This window comes from Sus scrofa, chromosome 1 (genome assembly GCF_000003025.6).
Source record: "Sus scrofa isolate TJ Tabasco breed Duroc chromosome 1, Sscrofa11.1, whole genome shotgun sequence".
Lineage (NCBI taxonomy): Eukaryota > Metazoa > Chordata > Mammalia > Artiodactyla > Suidae > Sus > Sus scrofa.
The window spans coordinates 269224550-269235361 of NC_010443.5; the positions used below are offsets into that span (position 1 = coordinate 269224550).

The 10812-nt window shown below is 59.9% G+C and overlaps 1 protein-coding gene across 4 annotated transcripts in view; it reads left to right on the forward strand.

Moving 5' to 3' along the window:
• The window catches only part of LRRC8A (leucine rich repeat containing 8 family member A), a 28870-nt gene that overhangs the window by 14890 nt on the left and 3168 nt on the right, over nt 1-10812 (forward strand). For all 4 annotated transcript variants that reach the window (XM_001928850.6, XM_013993913.2, XM_005660498.3 and 1 more), the window contains one exon: nt 4286-6450. In XM_001928850.6, coding sequence (XP_001928885.1) covers nt 4294-6450 — 2157 coding nt within the window. In that variant the 5' untranslated portion in view covers nt 4286-4293. The remainder of the gene's footprint in view (nt 1-4285; nt 6451-10812) is intronic.

Genomic DNA, 10812 nt, shown 5'->3' on the forward strand with positions numbered 1-10812 from the left:
GTTGGTGGCAGAGGTGAGGTAGAAACATGGTGTGGCTAGAGGGTGACCCCCCAGACAGGTCCTCCACACGAGACTGGGCCAGTGCTGGGCTCCAGCCCTGTCATTCTCAGCTGGGTGACTTGGGCCCCCAGGCTCTGCCCCTCTGCCCCTCCATGCCTCCCCTGCACAGTGGAATGGGCACAGCTCTGGGCTGTGAGGGGCCCTGGGAGCCTCAGGGACCAGTACGGGACCGTCCCCTCCATGAAGCTCGCTCAGCAGGGAGGTAGCGGCCGTGTCTCTTGCTGGGGCCATGCCGCACCCTGGCCTGACTCCGGTTGGGTTATTCCGACAATTCAGATACTCCGCTGTCTCCCACCCCTCCCCACACGCTCACACTGGACGGAGAGGCCCCTGAGGAGGTGGGCTTTATTGGTCACTTATTGCCCACAGAGGACCGAGCTGCAGGACAGGTGGGGGGCTCTCTCCCACCCCTCCAAGCCTCCCTCACCTGTAGCAGAGCTGGGGACAGGTCCCACCTCAGACCAGGAAGGAGTTAGGACGGTGACATAAGCAAAGCCCCAGGACAGCAGGGGCCCAGAGGCCGCTCCTCGCAGTGAGAGCCTGGGTGTGCTCCAGCAGGCTGACACACCCGCTCCCCCTCCGAAACAGTGAGGTTGCAGCCACATCCTGCCTGGTCAGAAACTGCCCCCACCCCCAGCACCTGGCATCCTGCCCCGCTGCCTTGTCCCTACTCTCCAGGGCAGGCTGCTGCACGCCCTGGGGCCCTCTGTCCTGGCCCCTCCTCCCTTCCGGTCCCCTGTCTTTGGGTGCCTGCCTTCGGGGAGCCAGGAAGGGAGGCGGAAGTATCAGGGTGTCTTTCAGTTGGGGGCCAGCCCCGTGATTCAGCAGGCCCTCCCCTGGACGGCCGCTTCCCCACTTCCCCAGGAGTGTGGGTGGTGCGAGGAGCCAGCCAGTCATTAGAGGGCCCCAGCCTTCCTGTGGGCCCAGTGCACTCACCCCGGCCTGCGAGTCCCGGCCTCACCGGGAGGGCTGACCCCCCGGGCTGGAGCTGGCGGCCCAGGGCGGGTGGTGGTGTCTGCTGGCCCTGCTGTGACCTGGGTTCTGGGAACCCTGGGGGGCAGGGAAGCTGGACTTCTGGGCTTGGTCCCTTGGCTGCCCATGTGTGGGGCCTTGGGCAGGTGGACAGCGAAGCCATGCAGCACTGAGGACCCGAGCGGGGTGGTGGAGGGACCAGACTAGACTAGGTTTGGTCTCAGCTCTGCCAGCGGACTTCATTTCCATGAGCCTCAGCTCTTCCATCTGTGAAATGGGGCCAAAGGTAGGCCCTGCATCCAGGCGTCAAAGACTCTCCATAAGGATTCCACGTGTCCATCTGTTGAGCACCCCGATTCCTTCATGGGGTCCAGGTTTGCTTTCCTCCTGTGCTCCTCACCCATCCTGATGTGCCCAAGAAAGATGAAACGGGAAGCATTTGGTGTTTGAAGGGAGGCCCTAGTGTTTTAAATTGTTTAGGGCCCCACCCTAGTAATATGGAAGTTCCCAGACCAGGGATTGAATCTGAGCTGCAGCTGCTGGCAACACCAGATCCTTTAACCCCTTATGCCAGCTCAAGGATTGAACCTGTGCTTCCAACAGCAACCCAAATCATGGCAGTTGGACTCTTAACCCACTGCCCCACAGCGGGAACTCCACGGAAGGCTTTGTTTTATGAAATGTTTGTTACTGTTGTCATTGTTAATACTCTCAGTGATCAGAATAAGGTGACCCAGTTTATGGAACCTCGTCACCCTTGTTCCGCTCCCCAAAGAAGCAGACCCACTGTCAAAACACAGGTATTTAAATCTTGTTCTAAAATCCACACTTCAGAGAGTTCCCTTCGTGGCTCAACAGTTGATGAACCCGACAAGGACCCATGAGAATGCAGGTTTGATCCCTGGCCTCACTCAGTGAATTAAGGATCCGGCTTTGCTGTGAGCTGTGGTGTAGTTTGCAGACGAGGTTCGGATCTGGCGTTGCAGTGGCTGTGGTGTAGGCTGATCCCACAGTCCATGAAGATGTAGGATCCACCCCTGGCCTCGCTCAGAGGGTTAAGGATCCGGCCCTGCCATGAGCTGTGGTGTAGGTCAAGACACTGCTGAGATGCTGCGTTGCTGTGGCTATGCTGTGGGCCAGCAGCTGTAGCTCTGGTTCGACCCCTAGTCTGGGAACTTCCATATGCTGCAGGTGCGACCCTAAAAAAAACAACAAAAAAAGAAAAGTTAGCAGTGGGTGACTCTGGGTGGTGTTCTTCCAAGGGATTTCTTTTCTTTTTTTTTTTTTTGTCTTTTTGTCTTTTTTGTTGTTGTTGTTGTTATTGTTGCTATTTCTTGGGCCGCTCCCGCACTCCAGAGCCACAGCAACGCGGGATCCGAGCTGCGTCTGCAACCGACACCACAGCTCACGGCAACGCCGGATCGTTAACCCACTGAGGAAGGGCAGGGATCGAACCCGCAACCTCATGGTTCCTAGTCGGATTCGTTAACCACTGCGCCACGACGGGAACTCCGGGATTTCTTTTCTTTTCTTTTTTTTTTTTTTTTGTCCTTAATGCTTTTCATATTTTCCCGAGTGTTCCTCAGTGACCATCTAGTACCTGTCTTACTCGTTACGGTCTCACAGACCACACGTCAGAAGGGCAGCATGTCACAGCAGGGTGCTCAGGACAACGCAGGGACAGGATTTCTCCCTATGCTTTATTTTGTTGTTCATGTCAGTGTGTCTCTGGCTGCATGTCCCCAATGTAGCCTCTTATTGAGTGTTTCCCAACCTTGGCCTGTCATCAGTATCATTGAAGCCACATGTGAAAAATCAGATTCCCAGGCTCTACCCAAGACCCGCCCAGTTGGACTCTCCAGGGGAGAATTGCCGCTGCTGCTCTTTAAAATTTTTCTTTTCTTTCTTTCTTTCTTTCTTTGGCTTCTTAGGGCCATACCCATGACACATGGAGGTTCCCAGGCTAGGGGTTGAATTAGAGCTGCAGCCACCAGCCTGCACCACAGCCACAGCAACTCGGGATCTGAGCCAACATCTGCCACCTACTCCACAGCTCATGGCAACGCCAGATCCTTAACCTACTGAGCAGGGCCAGGGATCGAACCCACGTCCTCACGGATACTAGTCTAGTTCATTACCACTGAGCTATAACAGGAATTCCTGCTCTTTTCATTTTCTTTACACACACACACACACACACACACACACAGACGTGCGCAACCGGAAATAATTTGGTATAAATGTCATCAGTGTGATTGTGTCATCCAGGTTGGGGGGAGGACAGGCCCGCTTTCTCTTCTTCTCTGCCCGGCCCCTCCCCCAGGCCTCTGTCATTGCACCTGCTGTGTGTGGGTCCTTATCCTCCCCCACCTAGAATCTATGTGGACATATACCTGCACACATGCGGGATTTTTTTAACTTCCCTGTTTGTTTTACAGAAGTGAGTTCAGGCGTTCCCTGGTGGCTTCGCGGGTTAGGGCATTGTCAGTGCTGTGGCTCAGGTTCCCGCTGTGGTCTGTGTTCATTCCTTGGCCCAGGAACTTCCACGTGTTGTGGAAGGGGAAAGAAAGGGAGTTTGTATTAAGCCCCCTCTTCCACACTTGGCTTTTCCCACGCTTTGAATAAATCTCTTCAGATCACAGGTGTGGCTTCACAACAGCTGGTTCCAAGTGAGCTAGAACTTTTTTTGGGGGGGAGGGGTTTGCACCTGCGGCATATAGAAGTTCCCGGGCTGGGGATCCAGTGGGAGCTGCAGCTGCCATAAGCCACAGGCATGGCAACACGGGATCCTTAACCCTCTGAGCGAGGCCAGGGGTGGAACCCGAGTCCTCATGGATACTAGTCGGGTTGTTTCCACTGAGCCACAGGGGGACCTCTGAGCTAGAAGTTTTGAACTAGCCCCTCTGGTTTGTCTGCTCATTAATAGGGTGGGGGTCTAGACAGGACTGTTGGAGTGCAAGGGTCCCGGAGAGGCTGCCTTAGCTCTGTCGGCATGGACCCAGACCTCGGCGAGCAGACTCCCCGTCTGTGAAACGGGGAGGCAGCCTGCCTTTCCAGCCACCCAGGGACCATCTGGTTTCTGGATGAAGGCCGATCCGTGGGCTGCCCCGTGAGTGTTGCCGAGCTAGCGTGACTCAGAGCTTGTCTCGAGGTGGCATTTTGCACAATGGGCCCGTTCTCTCCCTCCCTCGACCCCTGGGTCCCAGAAAGCCAGGGCACCCGGCAGTCACCGCCTCCCGTGGGTCCCTTTCAGGTTGAGCCATGATTCCGGTGACGGAGCTCCGCTACTTCGCGGACACGCAGCCGGCGTACCGGATCCTGAAGCCCTGGTGGGACGTGTTCACCGACTACATCTCCATCGTGATGCTGATGATCGCGGTCTTTGGGGGCACGCTGCAGGTCACCCAAGACAAGATGATCTGCCTGCCGTGTAAGTGGGTCACCAAGGACTCCTGCAACGACTCGTTCCGCGGCTGGGCGGCGCCCGGCCCGGAGCCCCCCTACGCCAACGCCACCCTCCTGCCGGCCCCCGACCCCGGCCCCACGGGCATCAAGTACGACCTGGACCGACACCAGTACAACTACGTGGACGCCGTGTGCTACGAGAACCGCCTGCACTGGTTCGCCAAGTACTTCCCCTACCTGGTGCTTCTGCACACGCTCATCTTCCTGGCCTGCAGCAACTTCTGGTTCAAGTTCCCGCGCACCAGCTCCAAGCTGGAGCACTTCGTGTCCATCCTGCTCAAGTGCTTCGACTCGCCCTGGACCACGCGGGCCCTGTCGGAGACGGTGGTGGAGGAGAGCGACCCCAAGCCGGCCTTCAGCAAGATGAACGGCTCCATGGACAAGAAGTCGTCGACGGTCAGCGAGGACGTGGAGGCCACCGTGCCCATGCTGCAGCGGACCAAGTCCCGGATCGAGCAGGGCATCGTGGACCGCTCGGAGACGGGCGTGCTGGACAAGAAGGAGGGGGAGCAGGCCAAGGCGCTGTTCGAGAAGGTGAAGAAGTTCCGCACCCACGTGGAGGAGGGGGACATCGTGTACCGCCTCTACATGCGGCAGACCATCATCAAGGTGATCAAGTTCATCCTCATCATCTGCTACACCGTCTACTACGTGCACAACATCAAGTTCGACGTGGACTGCACCGTGGACATCGAGAGCCTGACGGGCTACCGCACGTACCGGTGCGCCCACCCCCTGGCCACGCTCTTCAAGATCCTGGCCTCCTTCTACATCAGCCTGGTCATCTTCTACGGCCTCATCTGCATGTACACGCTCTGGTGGATGCTGCGGCGCTCCCTCAAGAAGTACTCGTTCGAGTCCATCCGCGAGGAGAGCAGCTACAGCGACATCCCCGACGTCAAGAACGACTTCGCCTTCATGCTGCACCTCATCGACCAGTACGACCCGCTCTACTCGAAGCGCTTCGCCGTCTTCCTGTCGGAGGTGAGCGAGAACAAGCTGCGGCAGCTGAACCTCAACAACGAGTGGACGCTGGACAAGCTGCGGCAGCGCCTCACCAAGAACGCGCAGGACAAGCTGGAGCTGCACCTGTTCATGCTCAGCGGCATCCCCGACACCGTGTTCGACCTGGTCGAGCTGGAGGTGCTGAAGCTGGAGCTGATCCCCGACGTGACTATCCCGCCCAGCATCGCGCAGCTCACGGGCCTCAAGGAGCTGTGGCTGTACCACACGGCCGCCAAGATCGAGGCGCCCGCCCTGGCCTTCCTGCGCGAGAACCTGCGGGCGCTGCACATCAAGTTCACGGACATCAAGGAGATCCCGCTGTGGATCTACAGCCTGAAGACGCTGGAGGAGCTGCACCTGACGGGCAACCTGAGCGCCGAGAACAACCGCTACATCGTCATCGACGGGCTGCGCGAGCTCAAGCGGCTCAAGGTGCTGCGGCTCAAGAGCAACCTGAGCAAGCTGCCGCAGGTGGTCACGGACGTGGGCGTGCACCTGCAGAAGCTGTCCATCAACAACGAGGGCACCAAGCTCATCGTCCTCAACAGCCTCAAGAAGATGGCCAACCTGACGGAGCTGGAGCTGATCCGCTGCGACCTGGAGCGCATCCCCCACTCCATCTTCAGCCTCCACAACCTGCAGGAGATCGACCTCAAGGACAACAACCTCAAGACCATCGAGGAGATCATCAGCTTCCAGCACCTGCACCGCCTCACCTGCCTTAAGCTGTGGTACAACCACATCGCCTACATCCCCATCCAGATCGGCAACCTCACCAACCTCGAGCGCCTCTACCTGAACCGCAACAAGATCGAGAAGATCCCCACCCAGCTCTTCTACTGCCGCAAGCTGCGCTACCTGGACCTCAGCCACAACAACCTGACCTTCCTCCCCGCCGACATCGGCCTCCTGCAGAACCTCCAGAACCTGGCCGTCACGGCCAACCGGGTGAGTGGCCCGCGGCCGGAGTGCTGGGGGCGGGGGGCACGTGGCTGGGGCCAGACCCAACGCTCCTGGGTCTGGCGTCTCCACCTGTGGTTCCGAGAATGGCCTGGGAGGAGCCGCTTGGACATCCCGGATGCCCCGGGCCCCAGCCCAGATCTGCGGAATCAGGATGGCTGGGCGGGCGGGGGGGAGCCTGCCTCTGCCACCAGGGCGGCAGTTCTCCTGCCAGGCGCGATGGTGTGGTCAGACAGGGTCTGTCCCCGAGGTGGCCTTGGGCAGGCTTCGCATAAACCTGCGCTTCCCTCTCAGGACCGGGACCGCCACATCTGGGCCCGGACTGGATTTGGAGCCCAGGCTGGGCCCGCTAGAGACAGAAGCTGCGGGTGGCTGGTGCATCTGCCAGCGCCACTCACACCGTCTCCCCTCTGTGATCTAGGGGTGGTGGAGGGCAGAGTTGGGCTAAGTTGGGGCTGGTTTGTCACCACCTGCTTTTCGGGAGAGGAAATTCTGCAAACCGTTGTGGGCCTGCTGTGCTGGAGGCCACGCCCTGGAGATGATGGAGGCTTTGGGCAGCTCCTGCACGCCAGCCCCTTGCCTGTCTGGGGAAGCCTCCTACCTAAGGGCCCTCCGCGGAAGCGGGTGGGGGTTGAGGGCCAGGGCTCCAGTGGCTTTGTGGTCTGGCCTCTGCCATGGAAACAGAGCCACACATGCTGGGGGCACCTGCCCTGCCCACCCCTGCCGGGGATCTGCAGGGAGGCTGACAGTGGAAAGGACATCTTCCCGGTCCCTCTGGGTGGAAGCCCTCTCGCGGCAAGGCGGGCGGGCTCAGGGTGGACACTCACAGTGAGGCAGAGGGTGGCGGAAGCCCGCGGCCAGGGCCTGGGACACCAAGGGGGACACCCGATCCGGCCACCACCTCTGTGCCTGTGTTGCTGGCAGTGGCATGAAGCAGCTGTGGGTTTACAGAGCATGTGCTCTGTGCCTACCCTGCGCTGGTCACACTGCTCTCGGCAGCCTCCTGGGGGTGCTCGCTCCGGCAGCCTAGACACGGGGCCAGGCAGCCCCAGGAAAGGACACACCTCCTCCAGCACCACTCGGATGGAAGGGTCCAGGTGCCCCAGACCTCTGACCACAGGACCCCTCCCCTCTTCCCAAAGCCTCGCTCGCTGCAGACCAGCCTGTCTCCGTGTGTCAGAGGCTGGGACAGACCCCTTCCCACTCCCCCGAATTGTGCCCGTGTACACGTGGGTGTGAGAATGTGCAGGACGAAGGGCAGGTCCCAGGTTGCTTCACTTTGGAGAAACTGCCCTCAGGGCCTGGGACAGGCCCTCCTGTTGGGAAAATTGGATTTCTGGGGAGCGGCCCCATTTGGGAATGCAACCCCTTCTTTTTTTTTTTTTTTTGTCTTTTTGCCTTTTCTAGGGCTGCTCCCGTGGCACATAACAGGTTCCCAGGCCAGGGGTCAAATCGGAGCTGTAGCTACTGGCCTACGCCACAGCCAAAGCCACGTGGGATCCGAGCTGAGTCTGCGACCTGCGCCACAGCTCACAGCAACGCCGGGGCCCCAATGCACTGGGCAAGGCCAGGGATCGAACCCGCGACCTCATGGTTCCTAGTCGGACTCGTTAAGCACTGCGCCACGACGGGAACTCCAAGAACCCCTTCTTCAGCATGTGGAAGGGGACCTAGGGGCTCCCCCAGGGCACAGGGTGGGTCTAGGTCGCTCCTGGGGCTGGGTCAAGCTTGGGCACCCCAGGGCCCCTCTCGGTGCCTGCTCTGCCCCCCTTCCCCAGTCCTGTCTGGTCTTGATGGGCCCTCCTACCCAGTGGAGGGTGTGGCCAGCCTCCAGCCTGACTCCCGTCCTGCCCTCTGCCCTCAGCTCCTCAGGCCAAGGAGGCCTGTTAGGTCAGGCCTATTGGCTGAGGTCACCCTTCAGGAAGAGCTGGCAGCCAGCATGCTGTCCGCTGTCCCAGGGAAGGAGACCCTCTGACACCCAGTTCAGTGCAGGGCTTGATCACATCCTGTCTCCGCCCCCTGGGATGCCAGAGGCCTTTGTAGGGAAAAAAGTTCCCTTGAGCCAGTCTTAGGCTCCTCCTTTTAAGCTGGAATCCCATGGTTTCCTGTGAGCCACCGGGGCTGCAAGGGATGTGGCTGGCCCTGGCCCTTGGCCTCTGTTTGCTCAGGTCGTGCTACCTTATGCTGATGAAGACCTTGAAGCGTGGGTGTGGTCATTCCTCATTCATTGATTTGACCAGTGGTTTTGTTGGTCCATTTTTGTTTTTGTTTGTTTTTTTAGGGCCATTCCCACGGCATATGGAGGTTCCAGGCTAGAGGTTGAATTGGACCTGCAGCTGTTGGCCTGTGCCACAGCTACAGCAATGCCAGATCCTAGCCTCATCTGCGACCTACACCACAGCTCACAGCAACGCTGGATCCTTAACCCCCTGAGCAAGGCCGGGGATTGAACCCACATCCTCATGGATACTAGTTGGGTTCGTTACGTTGCGCCACAGTGAGGACTTCTGGGCCGTGTTTTTTGAGCATTCCCAGTGTGGAGTGAGGAACTCGGGACACAGGGACACACGTGGCCCCCAGCTGCCCATCCTGAGCTCAGTGTCTCATAGGGAGAGACTCGTAGCCAGCAGTTAGCACAGTGGACAAGTCTGTGCTGGGGCCACAAAGGAGTGGCCTCAACCCGGACTGACCCTAGGCAGGCAGGCTTCTTGGAGGAAGGGACATTTCACCTGGCCCTGCAGGTTGAGGAGGAGTCAGCCAGGTGACGAGGACAGGGAGAGTCTAGTAGGTTCTGTCTGCAAGGAGCTGGAGGCGGGGGAGGAGCAGGGAGCTAGGCCCTGGAATGTGGACTTTCCCCTGAGGCCAAGGCTGAGGCCATCCTGTTCTTCCCACTTGGTTTTGAGTATCCGTCTCCGTCCCTCTTCCTTGTGCTCTGACGACAAGGACTTGGCTCTTTCTTCCGGTGCCTGGTGTGGCGCGGAATGGTCACCCAGTTCCCGTTGTCTGAGTGATGAAGGAACGTGCTGCCCTGGGGTTTCGAGAGCTCGCTCTTGCTGCCGTGCTGGGGTGGCCGCGGGAAGAGGTCGGGAGCTGATAGAAAACCCTAGGGCAGCTCCCTGGCAAAGGCCCCTGGGGATGGACAGGTTGGGGGGAGATTTGGATGAATCCGCAGAGAATGGGTGGGATTGAATGGGGGGGGCCGGCATGGTCCGAGGTGACTGGAGCTTGCTCACTTGTCTGCCTGGGCGGCTGGGGTCACAGAGGCAGGCCGCAGGACGAGGTGAGGTTTTCAGAGAGGAGAGGGTGTGTCCCGTGTTGGGTGTCCGGGGCCCCCAGAGATCCAAGGGTCTGTGTCGAGTCAGCCCAAAGCTCACGAGTCATCCCCCGGGACTAGGGGTCATTGATGGGATGGGGCAGGAGGGTGGAGGGGGTGGGATCTGGCTTGCGCCTTTGGGACGGAGGGTCGAAGAGCAAGGCCAGGGCGGCATGTGTGGGCGAGCACCCCGCTGGGGGGCTGGCTGGAGGGAGAACAGCTGCAGGTCCAGTGGGTTAGGAGTGACTCTTGGTGGCTCTGGCCAGATTGTTTCCAGGATGAGCAGGGGCAGAAGCAGGACCACGGCGGCGGAGCAGAGAGGCGGCGTCTTTCCCGGTGGTGGGTCAGGAACATTGGCGAAGCTCTCGGGAAGGTGGTCTTTTTTCTCGAAGACTAGGTGGACTTGATGAGGAGCCAGGGCAGATGGGGCAGCTGCTGATGTCCCTGAGGAGGTGGCGGGGGGAGGGAGACCACGCCTCAGCGCAGGAGCACCCCTTGTGGGCAGGACGGAAGTGGCCTGGGTGCAGCCCTGAGCTGCTGAGAGCACCTGCTCCTGTCTGTGCGGCCTGGAGAGAGCTCACCGCTGGGCCAGGGCCTTGGGAGGGGGCAGCAGGGGGAGAGCGCCACGTGTCCTTGGCCCCGCCACGCCCTGGCCCCCGGCCGCTGTGTCATCAGAGGAGGCCGTGTTGGGCGCAGTGGGGTCTCCGGGAGGTTCTGGCCCCTCGGTCCTGCCAAGGGCCCTCTGACCTTGTCCCAGCCAATGAGGAAGCCACTCCTGTCCCATTCCTAACCCTGGGCACAACAGTGGTGGGTCTGGAGGCCCAGATCAGGAGTCTCCTTTGAAACATCCACAGTCTGCTACACGGCGTGGCCCCTCCAGCCTCCGCCTCCACAGCAGGGAAGGGGCGGGGGCGTGTGTGACAGCCAGCTCTGCGCTGTTACTGTGCAATCTCCCCATCACCTTCCCATGGGCTCCGGCCTGGCTCCTGGCTCCTGCCCACCGGATCTGAAGGAGGTGGCGGTAGGAGCCCAAGCCG